This window comes from Typopeltis vanoorti, chromosome 19 (assembly GCF_054136105.1).
Source record: "Typopeltis vanoorti isolate ZY-2024b chromosome 19, IOZ_Tvanoo_1.0, whole genome shotgun sequence".
Classification (NCBI taxonomy): Eukaryota; Metazoa; Arthropoda; class Arachnida; order Uropygi; family Thelyphonidae; genus Typopeltis; species Typopeltis vanoorti.
In genome coordinates, this window is record NC_143567.1 from 96,856,370 (window position 1) to 96,875,244 (window position 18,875).

The window sequence follows — 18,875 nt, forward strand, 5'->3', positions numbered from 1 at the left end:
AAGACAGGATATTTAGTGGTGTGTTGCTACAAACCTAGGAGCACAGAGGGTGGGGACCAGGAGATGTTTAGACAGTGCTTGGCAAGTGTGAGAAGAATGATTGTTATGGGAGATTTTAACTACAGCAGTATAAATTGGGAGAGGAAAATGCATGTAGTAATAAGGGAATGAAATTTCTAGAATTCTTGAGGGACAGATATCTTAGGCAACATGTAATAGAGGGAACAAGAGGTTCAAGAATTTTGGATTTGGTCATTGCATCAGAAGAGCTGATAATAACTAAGATGACATCTCTTCGCCCAGTTGGAGAGAATCACCATGTGGTTTTGACATGGAATATGAATAGATATGCAGGAGTATCAAAGAAAAAGAAACATATGTGGAATTATAAGGTGGGTGATTACAATAGTCTTAGATATATGAACTTAGGGCAGTTCCATGGAGGGCAGAATTGGAAGGCCAGGGTATCATTAGTGCTTCTGAAATTGTGAAGGAATATTTGTTAGCAGCAATAGTAAGCTGTATTCCACAAGCAAAGAAGAGGACACAATTTGGTGTAAAGTGGATGACAAACAATATTAAACAGGAACTACATGTTAAAATGAGGCTACGGAAGTGATATAAGCAGACAGGTGAAGAGCAGATGCATGAAGAAATATAAGACTCAGGCCAGGAGAGTGACTAGTATGGTAAGGAAGGCGAAACAGGAATATGAGCAGAGATTGGCCCTAAGATCCAAAGAAAACACTAAGGAATTTTTTAGCTATGTGGCCAGTAGGAGAAGAAATGATTGTGGAAGAATGACATAGTGGGATAAAAATGAGAATAGCATGACTGATCCAGAGAACATAGAGGAATTGTTCAATGAACACTTTATTGGAGTATTTCATCCTGGAGGAGTAAGTTTTAATACTAGAGGGATAGGGCAGGTTTGAGGTTTAGAGGTGCAGGAGGAGAGTGTGTTCTAAATACTGAGTACTCTGGATGTCAGTAAAGTTGTGGGACTGGATGGTATTTCACCATGAATTTTGAGAGAATGTGCTAAAGAACTGGCAGATCCTTTGACCTGGATTTTCAGTGAAAGTCTGGCTCAGGGTAAGGTGCCCAGGGATTTGGAAGGAAGGTAAGATAGTGCTATTGCATAAGGGCAGCAGACTGGAAGTGTTTAATTATAGGCTAGTTTGTGTGTCATCAGTAGTTGTTAAGGTCTTGGAGAAATTAGGGAGAGACCATATAGAGCATAGGTTCCCAAAGTGGGCGGTACTGCTCCCCAGTGATCGCTGAAGCCTTCTTAGGGGGACCTATAGTGGGATCAGAAGCATTTGGGGGCATTCAGGCGGTCTAGGGATCGGTGGCTCTTTATAGAAGAAATGAATAATATATATTTAAAAATTAATTATTTTCATGATTTTGCGATTAGATAATCATTAAAATTTAAATATTGCACTTTAATTCATCTTATGCCATCTTACACGATCAATTTTTTATCAATTTTCTATTTCAATTATTTAATCATTTGAAAATTTACCATGTCAGATAGAAATAGATGTCAATTTTCTATGTCAATGAGAAAATAGAGCATGTATATATGTATGTATGTATAATAGGTTATGTTTACAGTAGCAAATATATTCGTTATATTTCATTTCAAAATATATATAAAATATATAAAACCACTTTTCTAATTGATTTGTACAAAAATAAACCCAATTTTATATAATTTAATATTACGAGTAAAAATAATAATGGTAAGAAAGAAATAAAATCATAAATTTTAGTTAGCACTAACTTATATTGCTAACTAGAGGGAGAAAAGAAAGCAAATATTATTTGAAACTTATTATACTGTTTTCTGTGGTTATGTTTTGTAGGTTTGTAGTTTATATCTTGTGTAATTATTTTATTTATTAATTATTATTTATAATTATTCGGACAATGTCGTGGTCGGACGAACAAAATGCGCTTTCGTGCAAAATAAAAAATTGAACGTGTCATACAGGATATTTTAACTTCTATTTTTTATATACTTAAAAAATTTATTCATTTTTTGCTATTGTAAAAATTGATCATGCCATACAGGCTTTAGTCTATCCATGCAGCAGACAAGTCTTAACTAGTAGTATGTTGGTCAACTATTACGTAGGTAATTCACTCAATTCAGCATGTTTTGATAGGAATATGGGTGCTTGCAGTGACTTGTTCAAAGCACGAGTACGATGGTATCGCAAACAAGTCAATGCATGTAAGTCGATTTGGGCTAGATTTCAAATCTATAAATACCAGTGGTTTAGGAATAAGTTTCATTATTTTTTGTGTGCTTTGCCAACAATCATCAGTCAAAAGTGTGATAGATAAGCGGAGTCATACAAAGTGTAAATTAAATCTTTTATTTTGTGAATATTTTTACAAATTTTACTACTTCATTATGTCTGAATATAAGAAGAAATGTCGACAGTACAGTATTGAGTATTTGAAATATAGTTTTATTCAGTCTCCTATGAACCAATTATTACCCATGTGCTTGATTTGGGTAAACACCAAAAAGTGTTTTCAAATGAAGCAATGAAGTCTTCTAGGCTTCAGGAGCATTTGACTAAAATGCATGCTGACAAAAAGGATAAAGATTTGTCCTATTTTCAAGTACTAGAAGAAAAATATTTTAAACATCTAACTATATCAAAACTTTTTACATCGTCCACTAAACAAGATAATGACAGATTACAAGCTTCTTATAATATTTCATTATTAATCGCAAAAGCAGGAGAACCACACACAATTGGTGAGGAATTAACCTTTCCGGCAGTAAAAGAAGTAATAAACACTGTTATAATGGGGGGGAGCGTTACAAAATTTATGTCTTGCAAAGGGGGTGGTGGCCCAAAAAAGTTTGGGAACCTATGGTATAGAGCATTGGACAGATGAAGGTAATATTATTTGTGAGAGTCAACATGGATTTGTTAAGGGGCACTCTTGTTTTAGTAATATGCTTGCCTGTTATAATAAAGTTACAAGAGCAGTTGATGAGGGAAAGGCATATACTGCCATTTTCTTGGATTTAGTGAAGGTATTTGACTGAGTGCCACATGATAAGCTAATATTTAAGTTACAGCACATTGGTTTAGATGTTGGGTTGGTCAACTGGATTCAGGATTGGCTGTCCGATTGGTATCAGAGAATTGTGTATGGTTGGGTAGTATCAAGGTGGCAGAAGGTTACAAGAGGGGTCCAACAAGGCTCAGTGCTGGGACTTGTGTTGTTCAACCTTTATATTAATGACATTGTCAATGGATTGCAAGGGGATATTCAATTGTTTGCAGATGATATGAAGCTGGGAAAGGTTATCAGTAATAGTGCAGATGTGGCATCCCTACAAGAGGATTTGAATAAACTAGGCAGATGGGCAATTGAATGGGAATATTGGTTTAATGCAGCAAAATGTAAGGTCTTGAGGTTTGGGACTCTTCATACTGAATTGGAGGAGTTGTACTGGAGGAAGTAGGGGAGAAAGAGATCTGGGGGTTGATGATTGATAGAAACCTGAAATTCAGGGGACATATTGCAAAGGTGGTGAAGGTAACACAGAGGATTGCTGCAATACTGAGAAGGACACTGATATACAGAGATAAAAGAGTTATCATTCCGTTGTATAAGACCCTTTTCAGACCACACTTAGACTATTGTTCTCAAATGTGGTCCCCAGTATTTGAAGGGAATAAATTAACTGTGGAAAGGATACAGAGGCTGATAACAAAGATGGTTTCAGGACTGTACAATGTTAGTTATGAGGATTAGCTGAAGGAATGTCGATTGCAGAGTTTGGTAGATAGAAGAAGGAGAGGTGATATGATCGTAACTTTTAAACTGTTGAGAGGTAGTTACAGGACTCACACTGGAGAGGTCTTTTGCTTGGTGGAACAGCGAGAAGGAGTGATGACAAGGGGCCATCCCTTGAAGTTATGAAGGGAAGCTCTGAGCAAGAGGGTGAGGAGCGATTTCTTTGTGTGGAGGGTGGTTGAACCGTGGAATGCATTGCCTGATAGAGTGGTGAAAGCAAGACTGGTCAATGAGTTCAAGGAGTGGTATGATAGACTTTGTACACATGGATAGGCTTATGTGTTCGTCAGACATGTTGTAATAGATTTCACGGTATGATATGAACACAGATGGATAAGAAAATAACTATTTATTAACTTAAAAGCTAATATTTCGCTGGTATTATATCCAGCATCTTCAGAGCACACAACACAAAGTTTGTTACAAATGCAAGCAACCACAATCCGGTGTAAGAGTGGGGCTAGTATAAATAATTGCAGCATGCAACACAAGACTAGTCCTAATATGGCGCCATCTAGGTTCAAAAAAAAAAAAAAATATTTTAAAGTTTTGAAATAGTAGTCCAAATGATAGTCTTAGAAAGTTTGAAAAAATAAAATAAAAGTAATAAATATTAATTTGGTCTTAGGATGACTGTCTCCCAAATCTTTGGTAGATTTATACAGCCATACTTGTTAAGGTTTGGAGTATGTTTTAAGGCTTCTGTTGATTCCAGGAACAACCTCTCTGACTTGTAGAAGCTTCTGTGCATTACTTTTGTTTCTTTCCAATTGATCCTGTGTGCAGGGGTATCCAAAGTATGGTCTGCCAGACCCGACTTGCCATAGCGAAAGTGTCGGATATATTTTTTGTGTTCACTGAGGCGGATGTGGACAGTTCTTCCTGTCTATCCGTAGTAGGCTTGATGGCAAGAACAGGGCACTTCATAGACTCCTGGATGTGATAAAGGAGTGCATTTGTCCTTAGGTGAACGGATGAGAGCTGCTAATTTTACATAAGGTTTAAATAGTGTACGTAGTTGGTGTTTGTTAAGCACCCTAGATATCTTTTCAGATGTGCCTTTAATGTATTGGATGGTGATAGTTTTGTTGTAGTCTTCTGTGGTAGATAGAGGGGATTTCTGGATAGCATTTAATATGTTATCTATCTTATGGGGATTATAACCATTGGTTAAGAAGGTGTGACGTAGGTGAGAAAGTTCAGCAGTGACTGCAATGTCATTGGAACAGATTGCTCTAGTTCTATGGGTTAGTGTTTTTAAGATACCATATTGTTGAGAAGGGTAATGGTGTGATTATTTGTGTAAGTATCTCCATGTATGTGTGGGTTTTCTATAAACCGAAAATGATAAGGAACCCTCTGGAAGACGTGTGATCAGTGTGTCCAGGAAGGGCAGGCAGTCATTGGCTTCTAGTTCCATTGTAAAGTGGATTTTAGGGTGCTGGCTATTTAGATGCACTAAAAATGTATTCGATGTGTCTGGGCCATGTGGCTAAATAGCAAACACATCATCAACATAGCGTAGCCAGAGACTAGGTTTGAGAGTGGCTGTGTTGATAGCTAATTTTTCCAGTTCTATGTAGAAGTTGGCTAAGGGGTGAGAAAGGGGTGAACCATAGCTGTCCCATCTAATTGTTTGTATATTTTCCCATTCTATGTAAAATAACCTGCCTCTACTGTAAATTTAAATAGCTGAAATATATCTGGGGGAAATTGTGAATTTAGTAAGTTAAGTGCTTCAATCAGTGGTATATTAGTGAATAATGAGGTGATATCAAAACTCACCATTAGGTCTGAATTATTTAAGGTGTGGTTTTCTAAAATACTTTTTAGAAAATAAACTTTTATTATATATTTTTTGTTATATATCTTTTAATTCAAAAAGGCATAGCCTTACATTTTGCCACATTCAACTGGCAGCCATTATCCTTTTAGCATATTGCCAGCATTGGGTCTCTGAATAGCTAACATACCTACTCTCCAACCAATAGGCTGTGGGTTTGAATCTTGCTGTGTGGATGTTTGTGATTATCTTTAGTTGGTAGATGAATCAGGTGGTTGTAAGAACTAATGACCTTGATGGTTTCACCAATTGGGGGGGGGAGATGTGCATGGGAGGTGGCCAAGGAGTGTTAAAAGAAAGCTTTATCACACTGTATACTCAAAATCCGGAGAATAAATCAGATTGAAGTTAATTGATAAATAACTTCAATAAGCAGGAGTTGAACCACAAAGAAAGATTGTGGAGGGATTACAAAAAAAAAAGACAGTCAGCAATCCCATAAACAGTATATAAGGAATATTTGTTAGCAGCAAGCTGTATTCCACAAGTGAAGAAGAGGACACAATTTGGAGTAAAGTGGATGACAAACAATATTAAACAGGAACTGCATGAGAAAAAGGTGGTGAAGGTTGAGCTGATGTTCTCAAGATGTATAAGACGTTTCCCAAATTTAGGGCAGTCTCATGCATCCAAATTTGTTGATTATCATCCTCAGCCCTAAAAAATGTGCCAAATCCCAACAAATTTGGATGTATGAGACTGCCCCAAATTTGGGAAACGTACATCTTGAGAACATCAGCCCAACAGCCAAGAATACCTAATATAGCCCACTAGGGGGCACCGTCAGAACTTTAGGAACAGTAGTCCTCTCTTCTACCTCATTTGTTGTTTTAGTGCCTGCGCATGTGTCTTAATCTTAAATTCCCATGAAGATGGCAACGTGACATTGCCGAAATAAAGGAAGTATATATTAAAGTTTATTTTAATTTATATTCCAGTTTACGTTGTGAATTCCTTAAGTAATTTAATACGGAGTTGAAGTTCATGTGGCATATTGCACATGTAGGCATATTATTCCTTTTTATAATTAAAAGGATCGCTGGGATGTTGAAAAAAATATCGAGTAGTAATAAGGTTATTATCCCTTTTTATAAGGCTTTAATATAGCTGCATTTGGAAAACCATGCTCATATGCCATGAATTTCTTGCAGGTGAGGACATGATGGAGAAGACCCAGAGGCAGGTGAATAAGATGTTGTCAGGTCTTTGGAGTGCTTATGAAGATAAATTAAAAGTTTATGGGTTAAAGGAATTGGTTGATATACAAAAGAGATGGATATGATGCAAATATAATTCACTAAAAGGATGTTATAGAATAGATGTAGGAGAAATTTTTCATTGCATGATAGGAAGGGAAAAAAGTACTGGAGAGTCACTCTTGAAACTTGAATAAAAGTGCAGATGTCAGGATAAAAGTGGTAAAAAAGGTGTCAGGGCAAGATTTTTTTCCCTTGGGGAGTGGTCACTAAGTGAAATGGGTCAAAGGTGGTTTCAAATGCATTTTCAGTGAATTTGAGCACAGGGAGATTTGTGTGAATAAATGTTAGTGAAGGTCTCATGCAAGTCATGACACTATTGAGGCACTCAGTTGATGATAAAAATCATGCTTCATCAATCTTATCCACCCTGCTGGATGTACAAGATTGTTTGAAATACATAGTTTTTACATAGGCATATTGTAGATAGTATAGACAACATCATACCATAATAAATGAGATTGAGGAAGTGCAATTTGTTTACAGTATTGTCTATGAATAGACAATGTCCATCTCACCTCACGGAATAAACATATCAGTTTAGTAAACAAGAGATGATTAATTATTAATATTTTTATTATATTATTGCACCCTCCATGGGGTTGCTAGACTCATCGTAGGAGGTTCATTCAACTGACAACATATTTATCATACCGAATCTTAAAATCCTCAATACGCCTTGCATTAACAACACATTCTAGTAATGTGTTCCATTCACTGATAATTCTCCATGTAAAAATGTACTCCTCACACCCCTCTTCACCACACTATTACATAACTTCTAGGGATGACTTTTTTTTTCCCCTCTCACCTTCTACTCTTTTTATAATTGCATCTGGATGAATCCGATAAAATCCTCTCACTAACTTAAATGTCTCTATTATATCACCTTTTTTCCTCCTGTCGACTAAACTCTGCAATCCACATTTTCAACCTCTCTCTCCATAGCCAGCATTCCAAAGTCCTGATATTGTCTTAGTCACTCACCTCTGGAACCTCTCCATTGTCTCCACATCATACTGAAAACCAGGTGACCAGATTTGAGCACAATAGTCCAAATGTGATCTGACCAGTGTTTTATACAGTGGCACAACCATTTCTTTATCCCTTATATGTTGAAGTACTTCTTATCATAGCATCACTACGATGTGCAAATTTTGCAACACTAGCAATATGCCCTCTAAACTTCAATCTACTCTCAATCCTATACAAGGGAACCTTAACATAAAGTCAGGGTCTTCCTCATTATTGCCATAATTTATTGTGATATTCTTGCAATTTTAGGAATGTGACTAACCTGTTAACTTCAGGTCTGTGTTCACCTGAAGGGCGAACAAAAACCTGAATATCTCTCATTTCTTCCACCTCCTTCATTCCCTATTACAATCTCATCATAAAAATACTACTCTTATCTACCCAGTTCTGAATACTAGTCCTCACGAACCTTTCAAATATACCATATCCACAACCCCAGACACACATTGCATTCTTCATGGAACTTTGCATCATCTGCAGACAGCTGCATGTTTCCTGCTATGTTTACAAATTAATCTGATCATATCATTGGGGGATGTGATTATGAGTGGTGTGTCACATTACACCCCAGCTGGTGAAAATGACCATGAGATGATAACCAGAGTGGTTGTCAGCCATATGAAGACTTCTGTGAGAAAAGGATATATCTGGAACTACAAGGGTTGTGATTATGATAAGATTAAGACCATTGCATGGAATGAGGAGTTAAGCTGGAGGGCGATAAATGATGCATGGTAGTAGACCAAATAATAATGTGTAAATGCATTCCAGTGGCTGAATAAGGTAGGTGTCAAATGGAAGAATGAAGTGATTAAGCACAAAAGCTGGAAGAAGGGGGATACTGTGGAGGCAGCACAAGATGAATAATGGTAACAGTTAATGGCATGAGATATATAAAGAGTAGGCCAGGAAGGTGACTCAGTTGGTAAGAAATGCAAAATTACATTATGAGCAGAAATTAGCAACTCATGTTATATTATTATGATGATGATTCAGGCATCCACGGAGTCACAAGACTCATTGTGGGAGGCACATCCTAGAAAACACAAAGTCTATCATACCACTCCTTGAACTCACTGGCCATCTGTGCTCTCACCACTCTCTTAGGCAAAGCATTCCATGGTTCACCCCTCCATGCAAAGAAACCACTCCTTAATATATTCTCACGATTTCCTTTTGTAACTTCCAGGGATGGGTCCTTATCCTCACTCCTTTCCCCCATTCCACCAAACAAAAGAACTTCCCAAGTAATACTAGAGGGTTGCAGCAGATTGGAGATTTAGAAGTGCAAGTAGAGGGTGTGTTTCAAATACTGAGTAATTTGAATGTCAATAAAGCAATGGGACTGGATGGGATTTTGCCATAGGTTTCGAGAGAATGTACTAAAGACTGACAGCTCTGTTGACCTGGCTTTTCAGTGAAAGTTTAGCCATGGGAAAGGCACCCAAGAAGTGGAAGGAGGTTAAGATAGTGCCATTGCATAAGGGCAGGCAGTGTCAAACTATAGACCAGTTTGTATTTCATTAGTTGTTGTTAAGATCTTGGAGAAATTAGTGAGGGATCATTTGCAGTTGTTTATTGCAAGAAGTTTAAATGGAGCTAGTTAGTTGTATGCAAATGATGCAAAGTTGGGTAGACCTATTAGGAGTGAAGCACTTAGCTGTCAAGTCTAACTGTATATTGATCTTTCACTTTAAATGTACAACATATAACAAAAATATCGTGTTTGCTCTGTCAGTAGCAACTTGTTGACATTGTTTGCATTCCTTAAAAAATATAAGCTTTGAATAACCTGTGTATTTTTAATATATTTTGATTCCATTATTATTATTATTATTATTACTACTGGGGTGCGCAGCAACTAGGTTCTTGTTCCTGCACCCTGTTAGTACCCATTAGGGAAAGCTAAAGCTGCTATCAACTAAATGCAAGTGATCGAACAAAAATGCTCCCAAATTTCTGCCCTAAAGGATCCTACCTGGGGTCAGGCCTAAAAATAATATCATTTAATACTGAAGGTTTCTCCAATGTCAAGCAAGATCTCATTGCAAATATTTGCAGAGATAATGACTGTGATGTGCTCTGCCTGCAAGGAAACTCACAGAGGAGAAGGTGCTGCAAGAACTTACATCCATAGCATGAAACTCATCAAAGAAATACCCCACGATAAATATGGTAGTGCAATATTTACAAAAGAGAACTTGATCCCATTATCCATTGACTCAACCAACAACAGAAACATTGAGATTATTACAATCACATTTAAAAATATCTAAATCACCTAAGTGTAAACCACCAGAAGAAGCTTTTTCCTTCCCTGACATCCTCCTCAATAATAATGCATACATGACTAATGTTGTATTAGGTGACTTTAACAGCCATAGTGTTAACTGGGGTTACACAAAGTCCAATGAAGATGGAGAACTTGTTGAAAAATGGGCTGAAAACCTTTCTCTAAACCTGATACATAATTCAAAACTCCCTGCATCTTTCAACAGTGGCAGATGGAAGCGAGGCTATAACCCTAACCTCATATTTGTTAGCTCAAAAAATCCAACATTTCTATTAAAAAGGTCTTAAATCCGATTCCACATACTCAACATAGATTTATAATGCTTCAATTCAACCCAGCAAATGCTTCAATTCAACCCTAACAGTCCCTTACAGATGACGATTTAATTTCCAAAAAACTAATTGGAAGGGTTAAATGGAAGATCTCAACTGCTCCATAGAACAAGTCCCTCCAAACCCTCAAGAGTATCCTGAATTCATAAAAATACTGAGGAAAATCTCCAACAAACACATCCTCTGAGGCCCCACAAACTACATTCCAGGCCTTTTCAGTGATATACAAGCCCAGTATGTTGCTTATTTACAACTTTACAATACCAACCCCTTCTCAGAAGAGACTATTCAAGCAGGAGAAAAATTATGTTCCAAGATGCCAGAGGAAAGGCATTCCTCATGGAAAAAAGAAATAGAAGCTCTTGATATGACCCATAGTAGCAGAAAGGCATGGAACTTTATCAACAGAATTGGGAAGGATTTCACTAAGCCATATGAGCATCCGCAGGTGACAGCTAATCAAATTGCTCACTAGCTGCTGCTGCTGAATGGAAAATTCCCTAAAAAGCACACAAAAATGAAGATACTTAGAACCACAAGTGAGGAACAAAATATGATTAACTCAGATTTCACCATCACTGAACCCAACGCTGCCATAAACCTGTTAAAACCTAGAAAATCTGCAGGCCTTGATGATGTCTGTAATGAACAGATTAAACATTTTGGAACCAGGACTAAAGAGTGGTTATTAAACCTATACAACACTTGCCTCAGGACCCTAAGGATATCAACTACCTGGAGGCATGCCAAAGTGGTGGCCTTTCTGAAACCAGGAAAAACTCCAACAGAAGCAAATAATTACATACCTATATCACTACTCAGGAACCTCTTTAAACTCAATGAATGATTAATTTTGAATAGGCTACAACCCCTAATCGAACCCCATCTTATTGCTGAACAGGCTGGCTTTAGACCAGGCAAATCCTGCATATCACAAATTCTCAACCTCACTCAATATATAGAAAATGGTTATGAGCAAAAACTAGCCATAGGTTTTTGTTGACCTCACTGCAGCATATGATACCATAAACCATCTCGCACTCAGAAATAAAATATACAGAATAACTAGAGACTATCGCCTTGTCCTCCTGATGCAATCACTCTTGGAAAACAGATGCTTTTACATGTGGACCTGGGTGGGGGGTAGGATAAGCTGCTGGTACCTTAAAAAAATGGCCTCTCCCAGGGAAGTGTGTTATCACCATTACTTTTCAACATCTATGTCAATGATCTCCCCATCTTTCCAGGAACTAGAAATTTTATCTATGCTGATGACTTTGCCATAGCTACTCAATCAAAAAATTTCAAATCCATTGAAACTACTCTATCAATTGCCTTAAATATTCTAACCACAAACTATACCAGCAATCAACTAAAACCAAACCTGTTGAAAACCCAGACTGGCCTTTTCCACCTTAACAATAAGGAAGCCAACAGGAAGCTACAGATTTCTTGGGATGGCTCTACTTTGGAACATTCCTGGAACACAATCTACTTCGGTGTGACTCTTGATCACTCCCTCTCATATAAAACCCACATAGAAAAAACAAAGGTAAAAGTGAATGCAAGAAACAGTATGCTAAGAAAGTTTACCTCCTCCAGATGGGATGCAGATCCTAGCACACTGAGATCTTCTGCCTTGGCCCTTTGTTATTCTTCTGCTGAATATGCCTGCCCAGTATGGTCCAGATCCTGCCATGCTGAAAAACTTGATCCAGCATTGAATGAAAGCTACCGCTTAATTACAGGATGCCTGATACCAACACTAAAAGACCTGTATACTTTGGCTGGTATTGCATCCCCTTCAATTCAAAGACTGCATTCTCAGCTGATGAAAGAAGGAGACAAATGAATGATGAACGCCACCCACTATTCGGCCAGATCGCAGTCTCCCAGAGACAAGAGTTCAACAATGGCTTGCACTATATCCTGAAAATAATACTGGTATTCCAACAGCCGAACATCTTCTACGTGGTGTCCACTTGGACTAGAATACTTGGAAAAGCCTCAACAGACCAAACAACAGGAAGCTGTAAACAAAACAGGACGCTGTAATCCCTTTCTTCCATCACCTTATATCCTTCACAAAAAGAGCAGTAGATTGTTCAAGATACTGGAGAAACATCTGACCATGTTTATTGTATATAAGTCATATATAGTTTCCTTTTTTTCATATTTAAGTATTATTACATAGATACATACATCTTCAAGGCCGACTCTTCCTAATTGGATTGTGGGGGCAACAGCTGCAAGAGGAACTTCCAATGGTCACGATCCTCTACCACCAAGCTCAGGTGTTCTGGTGGGATTCCCAAACATGTCTACCCAAGGTTTTGGATGTAATCTATCCAGTGAGTCCTTGGCCTTCCACCCTCTGGCTTGGCAAATGCATGCATGCTCAGGGAGCCTCTCTTGTGGCATTCTGACCAGGTGCCCATACCAACGTAACTATGATCTCTCAACATGGAGAAGCAGCAGTTGAGTATTGAGGGTTTCCCGAATTGCAGAGCTTCTGACTCTGTCGAGTTTTGTCAGCCCCGCAACCCCTCGAAGGAACCTCAATTCAGCCGCTTGGATTCGTGTCTGCATTTTTTCGGTCATTACCCAACTCTCACGACCATAGGTGAGGATGGGGACATTAGACTGTATTGAAGACAGCCAACTTTGCCTTCTGGCTTAACTCCCACATCAATACTACCGAACGGCCAAGCTCCCGCAATATTGAGCTTGCTAAGCCAATTCAAGTATCTAGCTCTACGTCCTATTATCCATCATTCGTGAATATGGACACAAGGTATTTAAACTTCTCCACCTGCCTCATTGGGACTCCACTTACATGTAGAGTGCACTGGGATGGTTGTCTTGAGACCACAAATGTTTCAGTTTTGGCCACATTGATCTTCATTCCGGTGTCTGCACAAACAGTTACAAACCTATCCAGGGTCCGCTGGAGGTCATCTGTGGAAGAGCTAAGCAGAACTAGGTCATCTGCAAAAAGCAGACGTCCAATGCTACATTTTCCAATTCTGACACACTCACTGCCTCGGCTGTGCCTATCAATCCAGTCCATAAATATTATGAAAAGGAGGGGTGACAGAACACACCCTTGGCGGAGGCCAACAGAGACTGTGAAAGGTTCAGACTTTGTGCTGTTTACCCTGACACAAAACTCTGGGCATTCATACAGGGACTTGATGGCAGCTAATAGTTGACCATCCACTCCATACTCCTGTACTACTTGCCAAAGCTTATCCTGAGGAACCCGGTCATATGCCTTCTCCAAGTCCACAAAACATGTGTAGACATGCTTGGCATATTCCCAAGATTTCTCAAAGACTTGCCTTAAAGTGAAGATTTGCTTCTACCAGGACGAAAGCCACATTGTTCTTCCTGGAACTTTGACTCAACTATGCTCCTGCACCATCTTTCCGAGCACTTTGCATACACTTTCCCAGGCAGGCTGAGCAGAGAGATGCCACGATAGTTACTGCAATCCTTCTGGTCTCCCTTCTTAAAGACTGGTATTATTATGCCTGTCTGCCATTGCTTTGGTGCTTGCCCAGATATCCAAGCAACTTGACACACTCAAGTCAGCCATAGAACACTGTCTCAATTTAAGGCTTTTAGTATTTCGGGACGGATTTCATCATTGCCAGCAGTCTTCTCTGATTTTAGCGATTTTATTGCTAAATGGACCTCTTCTGCTGTGAGACTAGTCATTGCCCCAATCTGCACCTCTTGGATGTCCACAACTGCTGGGCCACCCGGGTTAAGAAGGCTCTCAAAGTATTCCTTCCATCTGTGGAGGATATCCTTCTCGGTTGTTAAAAGTGCACCATCAGAGGCCTTAATTGCCCTTGCTGTGCACGATTTCCTTCCTCGAAGGCAGCGGATGGTCTGCAGAATACTTTGTTTGCATTTGCATAGGATGTATCTAATCTTTCTCCAAAGTATTCCCAAGCCTTCTGCTTTGCTGCCTTTACAGCAGCTTTTTGTGCCTCAGCATACCGCAAACGCATCTCAGGTGACCTCACTCTAAGCCATGTTAGGTAGGACTCCTTTTTTGCCCGGACAGTTTTTCGGACTTCTTGGTTACACCAAGGTGTCCTTTTCTCACTGCCCGTTGCCATGCCAAGCCGCTTTCTGCCACACCATGAGAGTGCAGAGGCAGTGACAGCTGTTCTGAACAGCTTCCATTCCTCCTCAACATCTGCAGTATGCTTGGGGATCTCTTTGAACCTTGAGGAAATGTCATCTGCAAAATTCTTCCTCACAGCCTCATTTTCCAATGTCTCCCATTTCACGCGGTATAGCTGCTTAGGCCTACCAGCGTTGATGGTAGCATCTGGTTTCTGAGTTGACAGTTCTGCCCCTCTTCTCACACAAACATCCAACACTGAGGAAAATAGGTCTGCTGAGACTATAAAGAAGTCAATCAGAGACCTTTGTTCTAGTGTATCCCTGTACCAGGTATACTTATGGACTTCTCGGTGCTGGAAGAAGGTATTCATTATGGACAAGCTGTTTGTACAGCAGAAGTCCAATAATTTCAACCCATTTGCGTTAAGGTCAGGGGCACTGTTCCTCCCAACCACACCCCTCCATGTCTGGTCATCTGTTCCAACATGTGCATTGAAGTCACCCATTAGCAGGACTGATTCCATGTCTGCCACCCTGTCAAAAGCAGCATCCACTTCCTCTAGGAAGGTAGAGTATTCTGATTCCAGATTAGGTGCATAGGCTTGCACCACAGCCTGAAGCCTTAACACACATACCCGTCCCCCCAATGGGATCCACTCAGCAACACAGTCTGACAGCTGGGGGCTTGTAAGTATCCCCAAACCTGCCTGAGCAGACATTGTCAGGCTCACACCAGAGTAGTAGAGCTTACACCCCTTATCCAGGTCAACAGTTCCAGCACCTCTCCTCTGGGTTGAAGAAAGCCTGACTAAGTCTAGCCGGTAGCGCTAGGCTTCCTCAACCAGTTCCAACTCCTTCCCTGTCAGTGAGAAGATGTTCCAGTTGCCTAAAGCTATAGTCTGGTGCCATTGCCATTTCCGTCCTTTTGCAGAACCATTTCTTTGCGCTGCCCACTAAACACCTCCCCAAACGGGTAGCGGGCCCATTGATAGAGTTTCCTCTAGCAGAGTGCTGAGGAGTGGTGTCTAAGGGAGATTGTAACATATATTTTGAACGGGTCCCTCTGCCTAAAACCCGAACGCGTCCCTTGGTAACCTGTGCGAAGGACGATGCGGTATGAACATTTTTTGATGGCCTGATCATGTTACAGTGTTTGATAATGTCCTGTTAGCACAAGATGAAATGACATAGAAAGATAGGAAAGATTCCCCTTGAATACTCTAATAGGATTTGGGGGAAGGTGCAAGAAGAGAAGAAAGAAAGAAGCAAGGGAGGAGGGATCAGTCTACAGATAATATAACAGATGTATATTACATGAAGTAAGGCATGGCCCAGCATCAGGTACCTCGGGTTTGCCACACCCATACTCACTAAAGTGAGCCCCTGAGGATTTATACAGGGAAATTATTATTTCCCTGTATAATTCATCTACCAAATCCAAGCTAATCTCATTGTAATGTATCCTAATTTGTTGTAAACCACTGGTGTACGACTTACTTACTACTGTGCCACTTGTGTTTCGATATGAAATAAAATAAAATTATTATTACTATTATTATTATGATTCAGGCCTCAATGGGGTCAAAAGACACATCGTGGGAGGTCCATCCTAGAAACTGCAGAGTCTATCATACCACTTCTTGAGCTTATTGACCATTCATTCGTGCTCATCACACTATCAGGCAATGCATTCCATGGTTCAACCACCCTCCATGCAAAGAAACCACTCCTCACCTTCTTGCTCACAACTTCCTTTTGTAACTTCCAGGGATGGCCCCTTGTCCTCACTGCTTCCCTCTGTTCCATCAAGCAAAAGAACCCAGTGTCAGCCCTGTAACCACCTCTGAACAGTTTAAAAGTCTCAGTCATATCACCTTTCCTTCTACAAATCCTGGGAACCGAATTTAAGCAAATTTGGTCCCCAGGATTTGTCATTCCATTGTATAAAGCTCTGATCAGGGCTTTATACAATGGAATGACAACTCTTTTATCTCTTCAGATCAGCAACTTTACCTTCACCACCTTTGCAATATGTTCCCTAAATTTCAGGTGTTTATCATTTATCACCCCTAGATCCCTTGCCCCCCCCCCCCCCCCACTTCCACCAGTACAGTTCCTCCAACAGAGTATGCAGCCTCCCATCGATGTATCCCAAACTTCTAGACTTGATATTTAGCTGAATTTAACTGATATCCACATTTATTTGCCCATCCATTCAGTTTATTCAAATCCTCTTGCACAGCTACCATATCTGCACTATTACTAATAACGCTTCCCAGCTTCACATCATCTGCAAACAACTGAACATCCCCTTGCAATGCACTGACAATATCATTGATATAAAGGTTAAACAATATAAGTCACAGTACTGAACCCTGTGTGACCCCCACTAGTAACCTTCTGCTTCCTTGATATTGCCCCCCCACCCCAATACACAACCTTCTGATACCTATCAGATAGTCAATCCTGAATCCAGTTCACTAACCCAACATCTAAACTCATGCTGCAATTTAAATATCAGCTTGTTATGTGGTTCCCTGTCAAATGCCTGTGTAAATTCCAAAAAAATGGCAGAATATGCTTTTCCCTCATCGACTGCTCTTGTTACTTTATTATAAAAGGCAATCATATTTGATTCCATTATTAAACAGCATTGTTTCAAATTCTTAATATAAAACATGCAGTGTGTGTGTGTGTGTGTGCACGTGCGAGTGAGAGAGAGAGAGGGAGGACATATGAATGCAAAAGATGTGGTGAGAGAGTAATAATTCATGTTTCATGTTATTGCATAATTCATGATGTTTTACTTGATATTATTTTGGAGAAAATTGTCTTATGCATATATATATATATAGGTGTGTGTGTGTGTATATATATATATATATATATATATTTATATAGATGTATGCATTTTATTTTTCTAGTTATCTTGCTGCTACTCATTTTCAACCTACATCAGCAAGACGTGCATTTCCATGCTTTGATGAGCCTTCGCTCAAAGCCACTTTTCAGTTAACTGTGGTTCATGAAAAAACCAGTGAAGTATATTTCAATACAGCTGTTATAAAAAGAGTATTTTACAATGATGATCAAAATTTATTTCAGACCACTTTCCATCCAAGTGTTCGTATGAGTACTTATCTGGTGGCTTTTGTTATATGTGATTTTGAGAGGCTTACACACACATCTTCTGATAATATAACAGTACGTAAAATCAGTTTTCTACCTTTTATTTATTTATTCAGAATTGTGCATGTATAACAAAACTGTTTATTGTGCTCATCTACTTATGTGTATATATAAGTAGATGTGTACATCTACTTATATATATACAAATACATACACAAGAGTAGTAACTATAGTACATTAGTATCAGAGGGCTAAGTATTAGACAATCCAGAAACATTGTTTAAGGGACCAAACTTGCTACTTTGCTATTTCAGACCCATAGTAAGCAAAGTAGTAGTCTTGCTCTGGGCCATGAAAATAATCTACCACCTAGACTTTCACTAACGTCCATGCCACAGTGAGATTCAAATTCACTGCCTGTTGATTGGAGAGCTTGGCCTGCTATGCTGCCTTACTATTTTAAAATGAAAAGAAAAGTGAAATAGTAATTCTAGAAGAACATAAACCTTAAATGCAGTGGGGGTACAGTGTCAAAGCAAAATAGTAGATGAAAAATTTGCACTTAGTGTAGTTACTCTTTTATACAAATTTGTTGCTACACTGAAAGGTGCAATTATGCTATCATCAGCTGTTAGAATCTCTCAAACATGATCCATCCAAAGAGAAAGAGAGAGAGTCCATAGTGCACTTGGAAAAATGATATTTGCTTTTGTTTTTTTGAAAGATCTACATTCAGTCTTATTTAAGATGTGAAGAGCAGTTATGAGAGTTTTCAGATGAATTGTTTCTTATTTCTAATTTCCAGTAACAGACAAAACATCCGGATAAAAACAGGAATAATATACAATGGCCTAACTTATTTCTGAACAACAGTAACCTAACAAAATAACTTTGAAGAACTTCTGCCTTGGTATGCAAACTAAATTGATATTTACAAGCACTTAAGATTTTGAGTTGTAAATCCATTATTAAACATTAATTAAACATTTTTGATATGTTACACTTGATTAATA

General features: G+C 38.9%; 1 protein-coding gene across 1 annotated transcript in view; it reads left to right on the plus strand.

Moving 5' to 3' along the window:
* LOC150096378 (glutamyl aminopeptidase-like) overlaps positions 1-18,875 on the plus strand; it is a 365,847-nt gene that overhangs the window by 9,588 nt on the left and 337,384 nt on the right. The window contains exon 3 of the mRNA XM_090409047.1: positions 17,658-17,937. Coding sequence (XP_090265173.1) covers positions 17,658-17,937 — 280 coding nt within the window. The remainder of the gene's footprint in view (positions 1-17,657; positions 17,938-18,875) is intronic.